The 22,855-nt window shown below is 46.8% G+C and overlaps 1 protein-coding gene across 2 annotated transcripts in view; it reads right to left on the reverse strand.

The window, feature by feature from the left end:
- Positions 1-22,224, reverse strand: part of ZFR2 (zinc finger RNA binding protein 2) — a 324,672-nt gene extending 302,448 nt beyond the window's left edge. For both annotated transcript variants that reach the window (XM_030220048.1, XM_030220047.1), the window contains exon 1: positions 22,098-22,224. In XM_030220048.1, the coding sequence (XP_030075908.1) occupies positions 22,098-22,183 (86 nt within the window). In that variant the 5' untranslated portion in view covers positions 22,184-22,224. The remainder of the gene's footprint in view (positions 1-22,097) is intronic.
- Positions 22,225-22,855: the final 631 nt, after the last annotated feature.

The following is a 22,855-nucleotide window of genomic DNA, read 5'->3' on the forward strand; positions in this document are numbered from 1 at the left end:
GATCCTTCGCCCCTCGGGGAGAAACACCTTCCCCGCTTCGTATCGAATTGCACTCCAAGATACTCCAGACTCTGACTAGGAACCAGATAACTCGTTCATACTGACCACCCAACCTAAGGATTGCAACACCGCAATCACTCGGTCGGTGAGCACTCAACTCTCCTCTGCAGTCGTCGCCCGAATCAGCCAGTCGAGATATGGATATGAATCCCCTCCTTCCGCAGGAATGCCGCCACCACCACCATGATCTTGGAAAAAGTTCGTGGGGCAGTGGCCATTCCGAAAGGAAGAGCCCGAAACTAGAAGTGCTGACCCAGCACCGCAAATCTGAGAAATCTCTGATGGGGCTGCCAAATGGGAATGTGCAGGTAATCTTCCCTCAAATCGAGAGCCGTCAAAAACTCGCCTGGTTGAACAGCAGCAATAACTGCTCTTAATGTCTCCATGCGGAAGTGACGAACCCGCAAAAACTGGTTTACTTTTCTGAGATCGAGAATAGGCCGAAAAGCCCCTCCCTTCTTTGGAACCACAAAGAAGATGGCGTACCGACCTGTGCACCTTTCGAGAGGAGGAACAGGCACGATAGCCCCTATCCTTAGCAGGTCTCGCAAACACAGCAGAACCGCTGTCCTCTTGGCCCGTGATACATAACGGGACTCCAGAAAAAAGTCTGTGACGGGAGAGAAGAACTCTAGCTTGTAACCTTCTCGCACCACATCGAGGACCCACTGGTCCAAAGAAATTCTGGCCCACTCTGGAAGAAACAGAGAAAGCCGACCACCGATCTGCTCTGTTCCCGAGTGGACCTGCACCCCATCATTGGGAGGCCCGAGAAGGAGCTCCCTGACGAGAGGGGGGTCCAGCCGGACGCTTCTCATTGTGAAACGAAGAACGCTGCCCAAAACGAGGACGCTGAAAGGCTGCGTTGGACCGCCCCAGGCGATACCGTTGCGTCTCTCTGAAACGTGACCTCGAGGCTCCCTGCTTGGAAGTAGACTTGGGTCTATGCTCCGGAAGACGCTGAGATTTGGAATCCCCCAAATCTTTAACAATCTTTTCTAGGTCTTCCCCAAAAAGCAATTTCCCTCGGAAAGGCAATTTAATGAGCCGTTGCTTAGAGGCTATATCTGCAGCCCAATGACAGAGCCACAGAAGACGCCGAGAGGAAACGGTCAAGGCCATCAGTTTGGCAGAAGCATGGACCAAATCATACAAGGCATCTGCCAAGTACGCCAGCCCAATATCCATCAGCGATATCTGAGGAGTTCCCGGCATATCAGACTCTGAAATCGAATCCATGACAGAATGTAGCCAACTGAGACAAGCTCTAGCCGCATAAGAACTACAAACAGAAGCTTGAAGCGTCAAAGCGGCCACCTCAAAGGCACGTTTTTAAGAGGCTTCTAGCTGTCTGTCTTGCATATCCTTAAGTGCCACACCATCTTCCACTGGAAGAGTAGTCTTCTTAGTGACCGCCGTCACCAGGTCATCCACCCTAGGTAGAGCAAACTACTCTAAACGGTCCGCTGAAACCGGATACTGCCTGGCCACAGCCCTGGCAACTTTCAGCCTCCCATCCGGATCCGCTCACTGGGCCGAAATCAACTCTTCAATAGCTTCATCTACCGGAAAGGCCTTAAAAGGTTGTCTGGTACTAGCCATCTTGGGGTTGACTACCTGAGAAGCCGCAACCTCAGGGTCCTCTATATTCAGGGCATCCAGCGCATGAGAGATAAAGAAGAACAACTCCTCCTTATGGAAAATCCTTACGGCGGACGAGTCCTCCGGTTGGTCAGTGAGGACACCGTCCTCCACGTCCTCTACCCCCGTCTGCTCTGAGAGAGCCACCACGGAGGAAGCTGCAGGCGACCATATGCAGGACCTCTCCTCAGACCCCAAAGAAAGCCTAGGCTTTTTAAGGTAGGAGAAATCCTCTGTGGAAAAACCGAAAATCTCTTGGTTACCCCCAGACTCCCTGAGAGAATCAAAGGCCGAAGCTGTCGCAGCCGCGGAAGGGGGGGGGGAGCCAGGCCCTTTTCAACAAAAACGCCTGATGGAGTAGCAAAATAAACTCTGGCGAAAACCCCTCCCCCGCAACGGAGGTCGCAGCCATGGCACCTGCACCACCGCCCACAGTGCCTGACGCCCTCCCCCCCCGATTCCCCTACCAGCGGAGAAGAAGCTTTGCTCAAAACCGCTACCAGAGCCAGCTCTATGACCGATCGCAAAGTGGAGCGAGAATCGCCAGGCTCTGGGCGGGAAAGCACACTCTCGGGGGGAGCCACCGCTCCATCGAGTCCCCCCAAATCAGCGCTCCCCGCGCTACAAAGGCCCACCGCCGAACGCCGTTTCCTGCATCGGGTTTGTAAACTCCGCCACACTGTGCACAATGATCTGTAAGTGCATATTCATTAAGATCAGGAAGTGAGCAAAGTATTCTGAAAGAATTTCTTCCCAAAAAGAAGCCAAGGTCTGAGCCTCCCTCCCCTGGGGCACCAAGAAATAAGTCTTGGAAATCTTGGCTCTTAAGAACAGATTCAACCACCATGGAATGGTAAGCTGGTGGTTCTCAAATCCTGGAGTCTTCTAGACTCTATACATAGAGTAGACCTTCATATTGATCTGCTGTGTGGGGGAGATGTCTTTCCTACTCCATCCGTACATGGGCACTGCCACAGCCTCTTGGGGGGTGTCACACTGAATGACGTCCAATGTCTTGGCCCTGGGCTCATCTTTAGTTTCCAAATCAAACCGACAGCCATCTCCCGTACAAAATTGAAAAAGGAAAGCTCCTCTGGAAGCAATTTTCTTTTCTGTGGAAGGGAGAGGTATGAGGAAAGACCAACAGACCCCTCCTCTGAGAGGACCTCCCTAAGTCATACAGAAGTGGTCAGAATCATACAAGTACTGCCTTGAAGACATCCAAGTCTCTGCCTGCCTCAAAAACCGACACCTTGGACAGGCCTAGGGTGGGGACAATGAACCACCAGGACCCCTGTTTTCCCAGAGTAGCTCCCCCCCTCCCCCGAACAGGTTGAAGAACTCACGCCAACTTCATTGATCTTCAAGACTTCGGTGTTGATGTGCGCCCCACAGGCAGTGAATGCACCTTCAGAATAAAGTTGATTGCCTAAGGTGCCTATGCTGATGCCCTAGCTGACTGCCAGGCAAATAAGCACTTCATCTATTCCTAGAGCACGGCCCTGAGCCACTCCTCAAGGGCTGCCATCAATGAAGGCTGGGGCTCAGTCGGGTGGTTAACATCCTTCAAAGTCATCAGGGGTGAGAGGGGTTTATCAGTGACTTGGTCTTGGCTCAATGGAGGCTGTCACACCCATTCCTAGAAGGGTGAGCAGGCCTCACATTGGGGGTACTTCAAGGACATCTGTGACTGCAATGCCTCTGTGCTCTGAACATCACACTTCGAGAGGAATCAATGCTATTGGTTTTTCGCCTCCACCCAATGCATGGCATCAGTATCCCTTAGCATCTATGAAGACTATGACGAATCCTTCCTTGTCCTAGGGAGGGGATCAGGGAATGCTCTATCCTGGCAGCTGCTGTCATCATATCATCGAGGAAGATGGAGGCCCTATTGATGCCAATGCAGCTCCCGGAGTCACAGAGCCCAATACCTCCAATGCCAGTCAATCAAACAGAGTTTGATACCAAAAATCAATTCACGCTGTATCTCTTAATCACTGATACTTCTCCTCGACATCTATGAACAGAGTTAACAAGAAGAGGGATCATGATCAGGCCCCAGGCACCACATATGGGTGTTCACAGGAACATGGTCCTGCTGCACCCGAGCATTTTTTTTTAAGCCAATGAGTTTTTTCTGAGACATGTCAAGAAAAATAGCTGAGGCAAAAATCAAACAGCTCAATGATGACAAAAATCCCCGGATGGGTGTTCCAGGCCTAAGGTGGCCTAGTGGGCGGATGGTCTGTGGAACGAATTTTACAAGCTTCTGAATACTGAGATCAGCCCTGTATTGACTGAAGTGTTTAATGACACCATACAACAGGGACAGATGCCCCGACATCTCAATAGAGCACAAATTAACGTATTGCCAAAACCAGGTAAGCCAGCAGATAAACCAGACTCGTATAGGCCGATATCGTTGTTGAATTGAAACTTTTTGCAAAGATAATGGCAAATAGGCTAGCAAGATTTTTACCATCTCTAATAATAGATTCACAAGTGGGGTTTACGTATGGGAGAGTCATAGCAAAGAATATGCGTAAAATCTGGGTGGCGCTGGAAAAAATAAGACACGATAGGAACCCAGCCCTTCTTATTAGTTTCGATGCCGAAAAGGCATTTGATCGAGTAGATTGGAACTATTTGTTTGCAGTGTTGAAGGCTTATGGGATCACAGGGCTATATGCGAGGGCAGTCAGAACTTTGTACACGGATCCGCAGGCTCAGATATTTGCCAATAGTTTAAGGTCAGCCTGGTTCCCGATAAAGAGAGGCACGAGGCAGGGGTGTCCATTATCGCCACTACTCTTTATATTGGCACTGGACCCCCTCCTTAGAGAAATCCAGCACAACACAGATATCCAGGGAGTTATGATACGTGACCATAGCTTTAAAACAGCAGCTTTTGCAGATGATCTGCTGGTATTAATCACTGATCCAAAGAGATCTCTGCCGCATCTTATGGAAAGTTTGAAGGAATATGGGGACTTCTCAGGATTCCGGCTGAACCTCATGAAATCTGAGGCTCTAGCTAGCAATGTAGAACTTGAGGGGGAGTGGGGAGATAGATTCCCTATACGGTGGGCAAGGGGTTCCTTTAGGTATCTGAGAATACAGCTCCCTATGGATACCAGGCAAATATATCACCTGAATATCGCCAAATTGCTAAAAGACACTCAGGAACAATTATCTCGTTGGTCAGGACTACCTGTGTCACTTATGGGTCGAATACAGCTATTTCGAATGATAGTATTCCCACGTTGGCTTTATGTACTGCAGGCATTACCGTTACACCTGGGAAGGCGGGAGCTGGTGGCATTGCGAAGATTAGTGGTGAAATACTGCTGGGCTGGTAGAAAACCTAGGATGAAGTGGCAATATCTTATTGGGAATTGGAGACAGGGAGGGTTAGGCATCCCAGATATGAGGGCATATAATCAGGCCTGTCTCTTGAGGCACTTGAGAGATTGGATCCTCGATACACACACGTACACAGATGTAGGTCTAGAAAAGGCATATTTTTATCCTTGGCACCTGAATTATTTACTACATGTAAGGAGAAAAGGACAAATGCCTGAAAAAATTAGAGATAGCATGTTGTTAGGACCATTATGGTATACATGGCGGGATCTGGCACAACGGTGGGGCCAGGACCCAGCGGCTAGTCAACTTCTCCCCTTGACCGGGAATAGGGACTTCACACCGGGAAGTGATAATGATATACAGTGCAGAGTTGCAAGAGTGCCAATACAGAATATTACATAGGGCTTACCTCTCTCCCAGAAGGGCATTTCATGCACGGGTAACAGGGACGGATGAGTGCCTAAAATGTGGGCAAGGCAATGCTAACTTAGCGCACTGCATATGGCAGTGTAAGCCCATAAAGGCATTCTGGTGGAGAATAGGTAAATTCGCAAGGGAGGTTCTAGGCACACAGGTTCTCATTACATTTGACAGAATGCTGCTGAGCGTACCTTGACAATGGGGTGTAGGGACTCAGGGAGAAAGAATGTTCCTGAGCAAATCCTGTATAGTGGGGAAAAAATGTATTATGAATCATTGGATATTGGGTACACCCCCCTCTTACTGGTACTGGAGGAATAAGGTACACCAATTGATGTTATGGGAGGCGAGAGGGGCGAGAGAGACGCCAAAACGGCAAGCGAGGTTTTTGACTGTCTGGAGACAATATATAAACAGGATTTCACCGAGAGCAAGAAGTCAAGTGCTCAATGGGTTGCCTTGGGAAGTGGGGAAGATAGATTGAGTTAAGGTTGAACCATGCAAACAGGAGGGAGGGGGGAGGGGGGAGAGGGGAAGAAGGGAAATGGAACATAGGATTCGGTTAATAAAATTGTGGTTACGGCGTGGCAAGTGTTGAAGGACTGTAATAAAACTGTCAAATTACTAGATGTATATTGCCGGAAGGGGAAGGGGGGAAAGGCGGGAGGGGAGAAAACAGATTGGTGTTAATCTAATCTAGGTTACCAAGGGGTTGAATATGTTAACATTGAGGAAGGGGGGGGAGAGAGGGAAAGGGGATGGGGCGAAAAATGTTAAAATTGTTTGATGATGGATGTTATACTTCAGTTCGATTATGGATGTTCAGCTGCTGGCATTTCTGTTTAGGCCAGAGTTTAAATGTTCTGTATCATAATTGTCATCAATAAAAATATTGAAAAATAAACTGGAAAGAGGGATTCTCTGCTTCAAAACGAGTTTATTTTGGAAGTCTGGACTGTGATTGCTGGTAAGAAAATGAGAACACTCTATTTCATTAAAAGCATCGCTCCACTGAGAAGCCACCTCCATGCTACGACAGCTCCTGACCTACCGTAAAAATGTCTTCATAAAAGGTAATGGCTGCATTCTCTGCATCACTCTGAAATGGCTATGCATTGCTCAGAATGCACACAGTAATCAGCTACTTGTAATAAATTTGCATATGATTCTTGTAGTCTGCTACCACAAACAGTAAAAAGAATGCAGAGCCTCTTTCCGCATTTCTCGCTGAACACAATGCTCTCTAAATCAGCTTAAACCTGTCAAAATTGCACTTTGCTAACACAGAAAGTTTTGTGCATCGGCCCCTTAATGTCCCCCATTCAGGGAAAAGACATACAACATGCAATAAAACACTTGCGTAATTTGACAGGTCCTGGACCCGAAGACTACCCCCTGAATTTTATAAGCTACTAGTAAAAAAAGGCCCGTTTCTGGAGCCAATGAAACGGGTGCTAGCAAGGCTTTCCTGTGCCCTCCCCCACCCGTCGTCGATGTGGGTGAATTGCTCCGCCTCCGCCCTCAACGTCATAACGTTTGACGCGAGGGCGGGGCCCTGAGGCCGTGATTTTCTTGGCTTCAGAGCTTCGAACTTACGAACCTTGGCTTCAGTAACGTCATCCGACAATAGAACGTCGAGGGTGAGTTTTATATATACAGATTGGTGCCACAGGTTAGTGCACCATTGGTGACTTATTTTAATGCAGCTATTTGCCAGGGTGCTTCCCTAGAGAATTGAATGAGGCCATTATGTCCTTAAATCCTAGGACCCATAGGCCACCAGAGGGCCCAAGCTCATACTCTCCCTGTCATACTCTTCGATCACTAAACACCCATAGGCTTGTCCTCCTGGCCCTAAGTGTGCCACTCTAGATAATCTACCAGACATCAAACTTTCTTCTTTGCAGCCCCAGCTTTGTGGAACTCTTTACTTTTCACTATTCGCTCTGAACTATCCCTGAAAAAATTCCAAGACTTTGGTTAAAACATAGTTCTTCAACAGCCCTTTCCATCATCATCATAACAGGTGTTTGTGTAAGTTTCCACAGTTTGGAGTAGCCCTCTCGCTCTTGTTACCTCCTTTTCTCTCTTCCCTCCCTACTGTCATTGTAATGTCAGTTGATGTTATCGTGTGTGAGGTTTCCTCTTGTTCTTTCCTATCTACCATTGTAGTTCCTTTCTTTACCTTTTTACAATTGTTTTATGAGTATTGTACACCACTTTGAACTGCTCGTTAGCAAAGGCAGTAAGTACTAATAAAGGCCCATCTTATTAATTAACATTGATTTAAAGACCCTGTCCCAAGCAGATCAGCTTTCTTTGATCCTCCCAGATGTTTTAGGGGAAGATCAGGTGTGCTTTGTGCATGGAAGGTAGTCTGTCCTACATGCAAGAAGGGTCTTGTTGGCTATGTCACACCAGCTTCTTTCTGACACCGATGAGAATGGAGCGGATTTAGCACCATTCACGGAAGCAAATGTGTATGAACAACTTGAAAATCTAAAAGGTGGCCAAAGCCATGGGACTGGACGGGATCCACCCCAGGATATTGAGGGAGCTCAGAGAGGTTCTGGCGGGTCCTCTTAAAGATTTGTTTAATAAATCCTTTGAGACGGGAGAGGTTCCGTGGGATTGGAGAACAGCGGATGGAAACTAAAGGCTGGTAAGCCTCACTTCGGTTATTGGAAAAGTAATGGAAGCGATGCTGAAGGAAAGGATAGCGAATTTCCTGGAAGCCAATAAGTTGCAAGATCCAAGATAACATGGTTTTACCAAAGGTAAATTGTGCCAAATGAATCTCATTGAATTCTTTGACTAGGTGACCGGAGAACTGAATCACGGACGTGCTATACACGTAATCTACTTAGATTTCAGCAAAGCTTTTGACACGGTACCCCACAGGAGGCTCTGGAATAAACTGGACAGGCTGAAGATAGGACCCGACGTGGTGAACTGGATTAGGAACTGGTTGACGGACAGACGTCAGAGGGTGGTGGTAAATGGAATTCGCTCGGATGAGGGAAAGGTAAGTAGTGGAGTGCCTCAGGGATCGGTGCTGGAGCCGATTCTGTTCAATATATTTGTGAGTGACATTGCCGAAGGGTTAGAAGGCAAAGTTCGCCTTTTTTGCGGATGACACCAAGATTTGTAACGGTGTGGACACCCCGGAGGGAGTGGAAAAGATGAAAAAAAGTCTGCAGAAGCTAGAAGAATGGTCTAATGTTTGGCAATTAAAAATCAATGTGAAGAAATGCAAAGTGATGCACTTAAGGAATAGAAATCCACAGAAGACATATGCGTTAGACGGTGAGAGTCTGATATGTACAGACGGGGAGAGGGATTTTGGTGTGATAGTATCTGAGGATCTGAAGGCGACGAAACAGTGTGACAAGGCAGTGGCCGTAGCCAGAAGGTTGCTAGGCTGTATACATAGAGGTGTGACCAGCAGAAGAAAGGAGGTGTTGATGCCCCTGTACAGGTCGTTGGTGAGGCCCCACCTGGAGTATTGTGTTCAGTTTTGGAGGCCGTATCTTGCTAAGGATGTAATAAAATTGAAGCGGCGCAAAGAAAATCTACAAAATAGTATGGGATTTGCATTACAAAATGTATGAGAGACTTGCTGACCTGAACATGTATACCCTGGAGGAAAGGAGAAACAGGGGTGATATGATACAGATGTTCAAATATTTGAAAGGTATTAATCCGCAAATGAACTAGAGGACATGAAATGAGGTTGAAGGGGGGCAGACTCAGGAAAAATGTCAGGAAGTATTTTTTCACAGAGTGGTGGATGCTTGGAATGCTCTCCCACGGAAGTGAAAACGGTAACGGAATTCAGAAATGCGTGGGATAAACATAACGGAATCCTGTTCAGAAGGAATAGATCCTCAGAAACTTAGCGGATATTGGGTGGCAGCGCCAGTGGTTGGGAGGCGGGGCTAGTACTGGTCAACTTCTACGGTCTGTGCCCTGAAAATGGTAGATACAAATCAAGGTCAGGTATATGTATAAAGTAGCGCATATGAGTTTATCTTGTTGGGCAGACTGGATGGACCGTACAGGTCTTTTTCTGCCGTCACCTACTATGTTACTATGTAGTAGGATTAGATGCAGAAAAGGAATTTGACTTGGTCAACTGGCGATTCATGTTTATCACATTACAATATGTGGGATTGCATGTTGTAATGTTTTATGATAACGCTGTGGGCACTACTTCAACCCGGCAGCTTCTTTGTCAATGGAGTCAAGACCCGTCCTTTTTCCATTAGTAACGACATGAGGCAGGGGTGCCCACTTTCACTCTTATTATTGTTCTATCGAGAGCTGTTGCGTACTTTACACTTAGATAATCTGATCCATAGTGTAAGCAGGAGTGATCATATAGTGAAATTAATAGCTTTTGCAGATGACCTCTTACTGATGTTCACTGAACCTCAGAATCATTAACTCAAGCATTAAGACAGATAATTTTCTGGCTTTCATTTGAATTGTCTGAAGTCAGAGGCTATGCCTCTCCATGGACACATGAGAGAAGCCTGGTTGGGCACATTTCCTCTAACTTGGGCAGAGGGACAGCTCAAGTATGTGGGATTTGTTATACCCACAGATCTTTCCCACCTTTATGCAGTAAATGTATAGCCTCTGTTGTCATATATGACAGCTACACTCCAGATATGGCAAATGTTTCAGATATCTACGGTTGGTAATGTTAACTTATACACCATGATATGGGTATCTAAGTGGCTATGAGGCATATTTTCAAAGCACTTAGCCTTCCAAGGTAAAATTATGTATCATACCTGATAATTTTCTTTCCATTAATCATAGCAGATCAATCCATAGACTGGTGGGTTGTGTCCATCTACCAGCAGGTGGAGATAGAGAGCAATCTTTTGCCTCTCTATATGTGGTCATGTGCTACCAGGAAATCCTCAGTATAATCGATATCAAAGCTCCATCCGCAGGAATCACCAAACAGAGAGAATTACACCCACAAAGGGACACTCCGCCACACAACCACCGCCCAAGCAGTACTCACCCAGCGCAGGACATGGAAATCCCAGAACGCAACACTGAAGCCCCAAACTGGGCCTCGGCCCGTGCTGCCACATCCAAGTGATAATGCCGTGAGAAGGTATGAGCAGACGCCCAAGTCGCCGATCTGCAAATCTCCTCAAGGAAACTGACCTGGACTCTGCCATCGAAGCCGCCTGTGCTCTAGTAGAATGAGCCTTCAGCTGGATAGGCGGCACCTTCCCTGCGGCCACATAAGCCGCCACAATCGTTTCCTTGACCCATCGTGCCACGGTAGGTTTAGATGCCTGCAGACCCCTAGGGGGGCCCACGAACAGCACGAAGAGGTAATCCAAATTCCGGAAATCATTGGTCACTTCAAAGTATCTAACATCCGGGCATCTGAGAGCACAATACTCCTCTGAATAATCCTCCTTACAAAAGGAGGGTAGACAAAGCTGCTGATTCACATGGAAGCGAGAAACAATCTTGGGCAGGAAGGAAGGCACTGGGCGAATAGACACTCCTGCCTCCGTGAACCGCAGGAACTGCTCTCTACACGAGAGCGCCTGGAGCTCGGAAGCCCTCCTGGCTGAAGCGACTGCCACCAAAAAGACCGCTTTCAATGTCAGGTCCTTCAGAGACAGCCGCGATAATGGCTCAAAGGGCGGCTTCTGCAAGGCCCACAGCATCAGATTGAGATCCCACATAGGCACTATCGAGTGCAGAGGAGGGCGTAGGTGATTAACCTCTTTGAGAAAACGCACCACATCTGGCTGAGAAGCCAGGGAAGCAGCCTTCAGGCGACTCCTGAAGCAAGCTAGAGCCGCTACCTGGACCTTAAGAGAGCTGAGCGACAGGACTTTCTCCAGACCTTCTTGCAGGAATGCCAACACTGAAGCAATTGGCGCCGTGAAGGGCGTCAGGGATCCTGCCTCGCACCATGATACAAAGGTACGCCATAACCTGGCATACGTAGAAGTAGAGCGCTTCCATGCTCTCAGCATAGTGGCGATAACCTTGTCCGAGAAGCCCTTCTTCTTCAGCCGCTTCCGCTCAAGAGCCAGGCCGTAAGACCAAAGGGGGAGGATCCTCCATCACCACGGGACCCTGATGTAACAGGCCCCGCGGATCAGGTCTGCATACCAAGGGCGTCTGGGCCAGTCTGGACCCACCAGGACCACCCGGCCGAGAATTCTGCCCAGCATAGGCCAAGGCGGGAATACGTACAGAAGCTTCTGTACCGGCCACTGCTGGAGAAGAGCATCGACCCCCAGAGATCGAGTGTCCCGTCCTCTGCTGAAGAACCGCGACACTTGGCAATTGGCCGAGGTCGCCATCAGATCCAAGGTCGGCATGCCCCAGCACTTCGTAATCTCCAAGAACACCCGGGAGGACAGCTGCCACTCTCCGGGATCCAAGGTATGGCGACTGAGAAAGTCCGCCTCGACATTCAGGACTCCCGCAATGTGAGCCGCCAACAGCTGGTCCAGATTCGCCTCTGCCCACTGGCATAACTTCATGGCCTCCCTGGCTAGGGGGGCGCTCCTGGTACCTCCCTGGCGATTGACATAGGCCACTGCATTGTCTGAGAGGAATTGAACCGGCTTCTGTATCAGTACCTGAAGAAACGCTTGAAGCGCCAACCGAATGGCCCAAAGTTCCAAGAGGTTGATGGACCACTTCGCCTCTGCCGGCGACCATATCCCCTGCGCTGTCCTTCCTAGGCAGTGGGCTCCCCAGTCCGTCAAGCAGGCATCTGTCGTAACGACAATCCACTCTGGGGATGTGAGAGGCATACCGGCTGACAACTTGTCTGACCTCAGTCACCAACTTAGCGCCCTTCTCACCGCTGGGTCCAGGGGAAGGCGAACTGCATAATCCTCCGAAACCGGAGTCCAGCGCCGCAGAAGAGAGTGCTGTAGTGGTCTCATATGGGCCCTGGCCCAGAGTACTACCTCTATTGTGGCCGTCTTGGAGCCCAACAGTTGCACATAATCCCAAGCCTGAGGAGCTGAGGAGGCTAGGAACTGGCCCACCTGGGCCTGAAGCTTGAGGCTCCGGTTGTCCGGCAGGAACACTCTGCTCACTTGGGTGTTGAACCAAACACCCAGATACTCCAGGGACTGAGACGGGCGCAGCTGACTTTTCTCCCGGTTGATGATCCATCCCAGGGAGCTCAGAAGAGCAATGACCCTGTCCGTCACTCTCCCACACTCTGCAAAGGAGGGAGCTCGAATCAGCCAGTCGTCCAGGTAGGGATGGACTTGCACTCCTTCCTTGCGGAGATAAGCCGCAATGACCACCATCACTTTGGAGAAGGTCCGCGGAGCCGTAGCCAACCCGAACGGGAGGGCTCTGAACTGGAAGTGCCAGCCCAGCACTGCAAAGCGCAGGAAGCGCTGATGAGGCGGCCAGATGGGAATGTGCAGATAAGCTTCCTTGATGTCCAAGGATGCCAGGAATTCTCCTTCTTGTACCGCAGCAATCACGGAGCGGAGTCTCCATACAGAAATGCCGTATTCGCAAGGCCAGATTGACTCCCTTGAGGTCAAGAATAGGCCGAGAAGAGCCTCCTTTCTTTGGCATTACAAAGTAAATGGAGTAACGTCCTGTGCCACACTGCTCTACGGGCACTGGGACCACTGCCCCAAGGTGGAGCAAGTTGTCCAGAGTCTGCTGAACTGCTGCCACTTTGAGGGGAGACTTGCAGGGAGAGTTCACGAACCCATCTCTCAGGGGCCAACAGAACTCCAACTTGTAGCCGTCTCTGATGACTTCTAGAACCCAAGCGTCTGAAGTTACCCTGGTCCACTCGCCCAGAAAAGAGGACAGCCTTCCTCCTATCTGCTCTGGGTCATGGACCAGGGCCCCGTCATTGGGTATGAGACCCTGGGGGAGGACCGGAGGAAGAACCTCCTGAGCGGCGGTCTCTGCGAAAGGAATGCTGCTTCGGGGAGAACCTCTGCTTGAAGGAGGAGGAGCCAGACTTGCCTGGGCGATACCGATGGGCTTCTTGAAAATGGTCCTTAGAGGAACCAGGGCGAGCACCGCTGGCCCTTGCCTTGACCTCCAGCAACCTCTTGCCTTTAGAACTGCCGAGATCTGTCACGATCTTGTCCAGCTCATCCCCGCAGAGCAGCCTGCCCTTAAAAGGCAACTTGGCTAAGCGGGATTTGGAGGCATGGTCAGCTGACCAATGCTTAAGCCATAGCCAGACGGGCAGAGACTGTCTGAGACATACCTTTAGCCGAGGCTCTCAAAACATCATACAGCAAGTCTGCCAAGTAAACCAAGCTCGACTCCAGGACCGGCCAATCCGCCCTCAAGGAAGGATCCGAGGGGGAGGCCCGCTGCACCACCGTCAGGCATGCCCTGGCCACATAGGAGCCGCACACCGAGGCCTGCAAGCTCAAGGCGGCCACCTCAAAGGCTAACTTTAAGGCCGCTTCCAATTTCCTGTCCTGTGAATCCTTAAGGGCAGAGCCACCTTCCACCGGCAAAGCCGTCTTTTTTGTCACCCCAGTGATTAGAGAGTCCACTGCCGGCCAGCGCAAGGCCTCCTGTTCACCCTCTGGCAGAGGGTACAGACGAGTCATGGCCCTGGCTACCTTGAGGCTCGCCTCTGGAGAATCCCATTGAGCCGAAATTAGAGTTTTCATGGCTTCATTGATGTGGAAGGTCCTGGAAGGGCGCTTGGTTCCCAACATAATAGCGGAACCCGCCAAGGCTGAAGGAGGGCCTTCCTCCAGAGAGGAAATACTCAAGATGCTCACAGCCTGAACTAACAGGTTAGGCAATTCCTCTGAGCGAAAAAGCCGCGCAGCAGAGGGGTCATCTCCCCCATCAGGGCGAGGATCAGCCTCCTCAAAAGAATCCCCAAGGGACCTTTGGGAGAACTCAGAAACGCTGCCCTCATCAACATCAGAGGAGACAGAGTCCCTCAAGACCTGAAGATCCACCCGAGGGCGCTTGATCAAGGAAGCCTCTTCCCCCATATATGACAGGGGAGCAGGAGCAGTGTTTTGCAGTTGAAGGGCCAGATGCAGCAACAAAATAAACTCGGGAGAGAAACCCCCCTGTCTGTGCACCTCTGCAACCTGGGCCACAGCCCTATAGGAACTCTCAACCTCCATTCCATAGAGCGGGGGAGAGGCGCACTGCGCATCCAAATGGCATCCGGCGCGTCACTCCGCAAAGGAGCCAAGCAGAAAGCATGGCGCTTAAACTTCGCCATCTTCTTACCGCCGCCCAACTCAAAGGCGGCCATACCAGAGGCCATCCTAGCTGCATGGGCGGCCGATGTCGGAAGGGCGGACATCGGGGGATGGGCGCCTAAGGCGAGAAAAGCTGCCCACGCCCCAGCAGAGAAAAAAACTGGCTAAATCAGCAAAGTCCGGAAGGGCGCCCAAAAAAGGGCTTCTCTGCCTCCGATCCCCGCGCCTCTCCACTAGCCGCACGATTGCGGTCCGGGGAGCGCTTTTTCGTGCCCTTACCATCCGACGCCATGATCCACGAGGGAAACGTTTGGGGAACCCCCTGCCCGCTAGGAAAAGGTAAAATTACCTGCTTCTTGCTCCGAGCTGCAACGAATTATGAGCAGTTGCAAGTAAAATCTTTTCTGCTTCAAGATTGCTTTTCTTTTTTTTTTTTAACGGAGCCAGCGGGAGGGGGGAGAAAAGAAGGGACCTGGCACCACCAGGTTTGCACTTGCTCACAAAGAGCCCTCAACCTCAGGTACTCAACAAAGTCTAAGTAAACAGGCGTGGAGACCAAGCCAGAGCTGCTGCGTGTGACCACACACCTGCTAGACAGACTACTGAGGATTTCCTGGTAGCACATGACCACATATAGAGAGGCAAACAATTGCTCTGTATCTCCACCTGCTGGTAGATGGACACAACCCACCAGTCTATTGATTGATCTGCTTGATGATATGGAAAGTTCCATAGAAACCTATGGAACTTTGGAAGGCTAAGTGCTTTGAAAATATGCTTCTATATGTCTTCCAAATGTTGCACTTGTATCTTTTTTTTTTTAGGAGGGATGAACAAATTCTACATAAGGCCCATTCTAAATCTGTGTGGCAGAGTAAGCGAGCTCGACTCCCAATTACCGAGGTCATGGCTTCATGGAAACTTGGGGAAGGCAGTTTGGGTATGTTGAATATACTGATTGGTTTTGTAGTCATTCGAATTTCTCAGCCACATCCTTGGAAACTGCATTACTTAGACCAGGTCATTTTAACTATATTTTGCATGCACCCATGGTCCCTTTGGTTCAGTCCTTTCAATCATATGCAAATTTATAAGACAGCTCAGAAAGTATGGTGGTTTTTTTTTTTTTTTTTTTTTTAAGTATTGTGGTTGTAACCCATCAGCATCTCCCTTTATGACTTTGAGGAGTAAAAGAGCCTTTCCGGGCATTGGTTAACTCATGGCATTCATTGTATTTACCAACTTTACGATGAGGGCTTATTAAAATGCTTTCCTGACCTGAGAGAGTTTAATTTACAGTCTCAGGATATTTTCACATATTTGTGAGTGCGGCATAAATTCACATCTTTGCATCAACAACATTTGGAGCCTGAGCTGCAAGAATCACTCATATCGGCTTTAACTTTAGACTCCCAGTTCCACGTGCCACTTAAGTGTCACCATAAAGCCTTGCAAAGTAAGCAGCGGGCCCTTAATTATACTTCCTTAGTGCACAAGTGGTCTGAAGATCTGCAACACAAAGTTTCTGCGGATTGTGTTAAGTTTTGTGTTCGCCATATACAATTGAGTTCTTCTACAGTAATCAACTGGGAATTACAGTACAAGTTTTTATTTCAGTTCTAGGACTCACCATATTGTGCATTCCAAGCAAAACTAAGTGAATGCTCATTGTACTAAATGTGATCATGTCGGCGCAAACTTAAGCCATATGTTTTGGCACTGTCAGTGGATATGTGAATGATGGACTACCCTTGGTGTTCATATATCCTCATTTTGGCACCACAGATTGCTGGTAGGACCACTGTAGCTATTTAACAAGCCTAGTGGTGTTCTACCGCTCCCAAAAGGAATGTGTCAGTTCTTGCGACGAGCAGTGCTGATGGCAATGAAAAATATCCTGGTTTTGTAGTTGCTAGTGGTCGACCAACACTACATCACGGGAGATCTGATGATACAACTGCTGCATAATGAAAGGCTTGCAATATTGTACTTGGACTCTAAGCAGGGGAAACAATTTAAAATGGTCTGGGAACCTTTTTGGTCTACACTAACACCGCTGACACAAATCAGTTTTGAATATTTAAGATTCTTTATGTTGCAGGAATCATGATGTCATTGTCTTGATTTGTGGTGGGGGGGAGTAGGAGGATATTGGGGGAGATAGGGAAGAGTTGAGAAGATTGGAGTTTTGACTTGTTTTTGGAAATGTTTCCGGATTGTCTAGTTATCTCTTTAATAAAAATGAGTTTAAACATATATGCCATCACCTACCATATTACCATTTGGAAGTAACTACCTTGAGTCAAAATAAAACAAAGAATAGGAAGATATAGAACTGATGAACAGATCCTTATGTTATACATGAGTCTTTCTACTCGAACCCAATAACCTTTACGAATTAAATAAAAATGTCCTGGAAAATTCAGCAAGCATAAACTCTTTGGGCTCCTTTTACTAAGGTGCGCTAATGGATTCACCACATGTACCAATTATCGCACCTCAGTAAAAGGAGCCCTTTGTCATTAAAGTGACAAGATTTGCACAGCTTACATATTCAAGTATATAAAGATGATCCCTAGGTAAGAAACATAAGTATTTATAGAAAGATGTTCACTGCAGTAGGTGGGGGAAGGACATCTATATGTCACGAGTACTTGCAATCTTGCAGCAAAACCATTGCACCTGCTGGCTCCATAAATGAGGGACTCAGAAAGACTCCAATATTTTTGTGCTAAAAGGCCTATTTACTAAAGGTCTCTTTTACTAATGCTTAGCATGCACTACATGCCATGTGACCCACAGGTATAAAACAGGACACGCAGCATTTAGCATGTGCTAAGCTTTAGTACAAGGGCCCCTAAGTGTAGCAAAGTTTCGCAGTTACTGTGTAGCAATTGCCAAATCCATGCCCAGTAACAGCCTCTGTATTAACTGTTGGGGACATACTCAGCAATTTCCCCATTTTCTTAAGGCAGAGAAAAAATTTTAAAGTGTTAACTAAATGGCAAGTAACGTGATGTAGGTTAGTTACACCTCCTGAGGAAACACTAATGGCTCCACATTATTTCCCATGTTAACAGTCAATGTACAGTAACTACCTCTGTGTTAGGTGTAAGGCTCATTTTCCACCCCCTTCTGCAGCGAGTGATTAACTTGGAAATTATGTGTATTAAGGTGCTGCATTAACTGCTAGCATGCAGTAGTTCTCCCATTAAGCAGCTAGCAAAGCTTAGTAAATAGAACCCTAAGGAACCCATTTACAAAGGCATGCCAAAAAGTGGCCTGCGGTAGTGTGAGCACATGTATTGGACACAAGCTGGACCATGTCTCCACTGTGTCTGGAAAAAAAGGGGGGGGGGGGAGTTGAGGCTGGGAAATGGATGTGCAGCAAAACGAAAACCAGCGCGCAACTATTTACAGCCGGAGCCCTTAAAGCTACCCACTGACTTAACATAAGGGCTCACACATTACCCGAATGGTAACCATCCAGTGCACGCCAACTGCCGATTACAGCCAGGAACACCCCCGCAATAGAAATTTATTTTCTACTGTAGGTTTCTGGCGCACACCAAACTCGGAATTACTGTCAGGCGCACGCGCTAGCCAGGCAGTTATGCCAACTTGACCCTTATGCACCTTTGCAAAAAAGCCCCATGTGCAATTTTATTCACCAGGCATTCTGAACTGTAAGTTCTAAAAATCTAATATTTTTGTTTCCATTGTCTTGATAGCAACTCAACAATGCAATCTAATTTCATCAGTTGCAATTTTATGATTTTACACTTTAACATTAAAAAAATGCATTTCATTTAAATTATTACTAAAAAGCCCATATCTGAATATTCAAGCATTTAATATTTGTTATTCTATAATTTGGGCAGAGAAGTGGCCTAAGAGCAGTGGGCTGGAAACAAGGCCCAGGTTCAAATCCCACAGCAGCTCCTTGTGGTCTTGGGATGACCAGGGGTGGTGTGTTGGCAACCTCACCCTGCTCAGGGTCTGCCATGGAAGCCATCATAGATGTGGAAGCCCATGTGTCCTTTGCTGTTTGGTGTGTATGCACAGGGGAAAGAACAAGAATGACACACATCTGTCTAACGAGGTAAAGTCTGCTTCCTTGGTGTTTTGGATACGTCAAGTACTACTTGCTATATATAATGTATGGCTTTATCTGTGTCAGTTGGGAGGATGTGATCCATTCTTTTGCTGGAACATTTCACAGTTTATGTGCAAGTAACATTTTGATTTATGCCATCTTTATTCATTTACTGTATTTGTTAATGGACATGTTTGCCTGAAAACTAAAAAAGTCCGACAAGATTTAAATTTTACTTAAGCAACCCCATTAAAAAAAATTATATTTCAGAATTAAAAATATTTAAGTGCAGACAACTCTCAGAAATAACCAATAGTAAACACTAATTATCTTCAAATGTAATGCATACAATAGTTGATATTACTTTTGATATGTTATTTCACAGACAGCAAAATCAGGACTACTTTAAGAACTACTATAAGAATGTTAACAGTGTAACATCTATTTGCACTTCTATTAAAAAAATAAATGGTTTTATTTTAAATGAAAATATAACTATAAACTTTCTCCACATTTCCATTTTGTCTTGTATATATATATATATATATATATATATATATATATATATGCTTACATATCTGCATTATACTCCTGAAGTATGCATTTCAAAGAACAATCTTGTAATAACTAACATTTAGAAACTATTGTTTATAAACCAATACCCTGAATCTCAGTTGCTAATTTGGCACTTATATCAATTATTTATTTTTATATAAAAAATAGCCTCAAAAGCAGGGTACCTTTAAATTAGGACACCAACTGTAATGGCTATCATCATTGGCTCCTCCACCACCCGAAAACACCTACAGAGTAAAAACTTCCAGAATTTTTTAATGTTGGAAGAAAAAGTCTGTAGTAAAAAACGGAAGGAGAGGTGTTGACTATGACAAATTTTTGACCTAAGTGCTCAAATGTCAACCATATATTTTAATTTTGAATTTGAAAAACTCATATCAATACTAAAAGTATTAAGAATATGTCAGAACGAGAACAACTTCTTTTGCTTAGCTTTTAAGTGGGAGTGAAAACCTTGACTAACCCACTGTTACGATAGAAATTATATATGCCTCTAGTTACATATTGTGTTAAAAAGTCATACATTTAATCAACTACGGTGTATGATAATAGAACAAATGATAGAGAATGGCAGAAGAGGAGATATTTCACGACTCTTACATCAAAAAGAACAGAGATGGATTTATCGCCTTCAAACAGTTTTTCCTAAAGGGTTAAATGGACAATTGGAATGGGAGGCATTCTATTGAGAACACCTATTTTTCATTGATCGGATGTTACCTGTGATGATGTCATTACAGGGAGGAGCTAGTTCCAAAGGCGTCCTATTTAAACAAGCGCCATTTTGAGCCATATATCCACGAGGATTGAAATGAAAAACAGACATTTGTTATTTTGAATTTCTCCTAAAGAAGCAGCAAAACAGATGGGTCCCTGTACCGTCGAGAAATTAAGAGATATACCTTGAGAGATGTTATATAGATTCAGTTGGGGATTGAAGTCAATCGGAGATCAGAACACGTTCGGACTTTTTTTTACTATTGATAGCAACAGTGGGATTGTTGTTGTTTTCACCTCTACCTAAAGCTAAGTAAAAGAAGTCGTTGTTCTTGTCCTGAGAGAAATTGAAAGATACAGATTTAAGAGACGATTTATAGATTCGGTTGAGGATTGAAGTAAACTGAAAACCAGAATACGCTTGAACTTTACACTATCATAATAGTGAGATAGTCAGGGTTTTCACTCCCACTTAAAAGCTAAGCAAAAAAAAATTATTGTTTTGAGATCTTCTTAATACTTTAGTATTGATATGAGTTTTTCAATTTCAAAATTAAAATATATGGTTGACATTTGAGCACTTATGTCAAAAATTTGTCATAGTCAACACCTCTCCTTCCGTTTTTTACTACAGACTTTCTTCCAACATTAAAAAATTTTGTTAGTTTTTACTCTGTAGGTGTTTTCGGGTGGTGGAGGAGCCAATGATGATAGCCATTACAGTTGGTGTCCTAATTTAAAGGTACCCTGGGTTTTTGAGGCTATTTTTTATATAAAAATAATTGATATGTGCCAAATTAGCAACTGAGATTCAGGGTATTGGTTTATAATCAATAGTTTCTAATTTAAATACTCTCTGCAGTCTTTGAATTGTTTGAGAGTTCAATAACTAATATTTGAACTCTACCATTTGCTTTATATTTCATAAGCACAACTGAATTTTAGCAAAATCCTGATTTTATTGTGATTGTACATGTTAACTTTTTAGATGAACAAGCTGTAAACGTGCAGCACCATCAGTGAGTGACCAAGTGGTTTGCAACAAGGTAGCTCAGTCAAGTGAAAAACTGTCATCCTTTAAAAGTGGTAGTGTAGTTGTCATAGCAAGTTTAGCCATGATAACTGCATTAGGGGCAGGGATCAAATATGAATCTGAGAAGTATTTTTTATTTTAATTTTGGAATGCCTATTACCAGAAGTGATATAGTGACAGTTTTACCCTCCCCAACACACCTACAGAAATTAGAGCACAAATCCTACTTAACACTCAAGTACCACTGCTGAAGATAAAGCCACGTTAATCCATGCAAACACATTGGAAATAAGCTGCCAATGCAGAACTAATCTTTTTATTTTCCATAAAGCTCAAGAAACCCTACATTTGCAATACTGGGAGAGAACAAGGCCACAAAGCCCTGGTGGTATTTGTGCTTCAAAAAAGAGATAGAGACGCAAAGCAAATGGTACCTATGCTGTCGGTATGCTAGAATTGGGGGGGGGGGGGGGGGGGGGAAGGAGGACAGCCAGGTCGCGGCCGCGGACTGCCGGCGCCCCACGTTTGGCCGCCATCTTGGATCGTCCGTACCCTCCCCCGCAGGGCGGCCTCGGCAGCCTGCGGCTCCTCATTCGATCCCCCCCTCTCCACCCAACTAAAGCAGGTTTACCACGCCACCTCCCGTCTTGAAGAGGGGGGGAGGCGGGCGTTTCCTTTACCCGTTGCTCTGCACCCTTCCGCCTGAGGCCCGCTCCTCACTGTCCCCAGCATCACGACACGACCGTTATTCCTCCCTCCCACCGTTCTATGCGGCTCCCTCGCGCCCTGTTATTGACTAGAGGCCCCGGAAACGCATTGCTCCCACCCGATTCGGCCCTGAGAGGAGCGGAGGAAGAAAAAAGAAGCGTAAAGGAAGAGCGGAAGCAACACCGGATCCGCCAAAGGGACTTTATACCGGCATGGATTCCATCCGCCGCCGCTACAGCCTCTTTACCTGTATTGCGGAGCAGGAACCGGAGCAGGAGCGGCGGCGGCGGTAGCAGCGCCGTGCGGGAAACCGTAATAGTTACTCGCCGCCATCTTGGCGTCTTCACAAAAGCGAACCCGGCCAGCGGCAGGGGGTGGGACTCACTGCGTCACGTGATCTCCCTCTCTATTGCGTGCCAGCAGTACTGTCAATGGCGCTCTTAAAAGAGAAGCCGCGCGAAACATAAGACCGCCTTCTGATATCGCGCGCGTTGCTGCAGTTTCCGCTCGGCGCGCGGGGGTAGAGGGCCGGTAATGGGGGAGTTTATAGTCTGGACGACCTTAACTTTCCCAGCACTTGGTCACTTCATCGGGAGGACCCGGAGCCCACTAATACTACGGTGCACAGATCTAGCCTAGTTCTGCTCTATTCGGTGCATCATTTACATTTTAAATAGCAAAAGAGACAGGCCTCAGAACACCCAACACAGAGTAAAGGGGTCCTGAGGTTCATGCAGGCTTGAAGTCTCCAATGATCAGGCTGCAAAACTAGTAGGTGCAACGTTCAGGTCAGAATAATATCAGATAAACGGTGGGTGAGACTCGGATTTTTTCTGGTTAGGAAGGAAAGCATCGATTGCAAAGGCGGAAAGGGCCTTTTTGATCCAGCAGCCTAACTCAGAAATTAATTTCTTTCCACTGCTAAGTGATGACAGCAGGGACCATTACCAAAGCTTTTATAATTTGTTTTATGTTGGAGACGTACTTTAAAAAATTGTATTCCAC

This window comes from Microcaecilia unicolor, chromosome 11 (assembly GCF_901765095.1).
Source record: "Microcaecilia unicolor chromosome 11, aMicUni1.1, whole genome shotgun sequence".
NCBI lineage: Eukaryota > Metazoa > Chordata > Amphibia > Gymnophiona > Siphonopidae > Microcaecilia > Microcaecilia unicolor.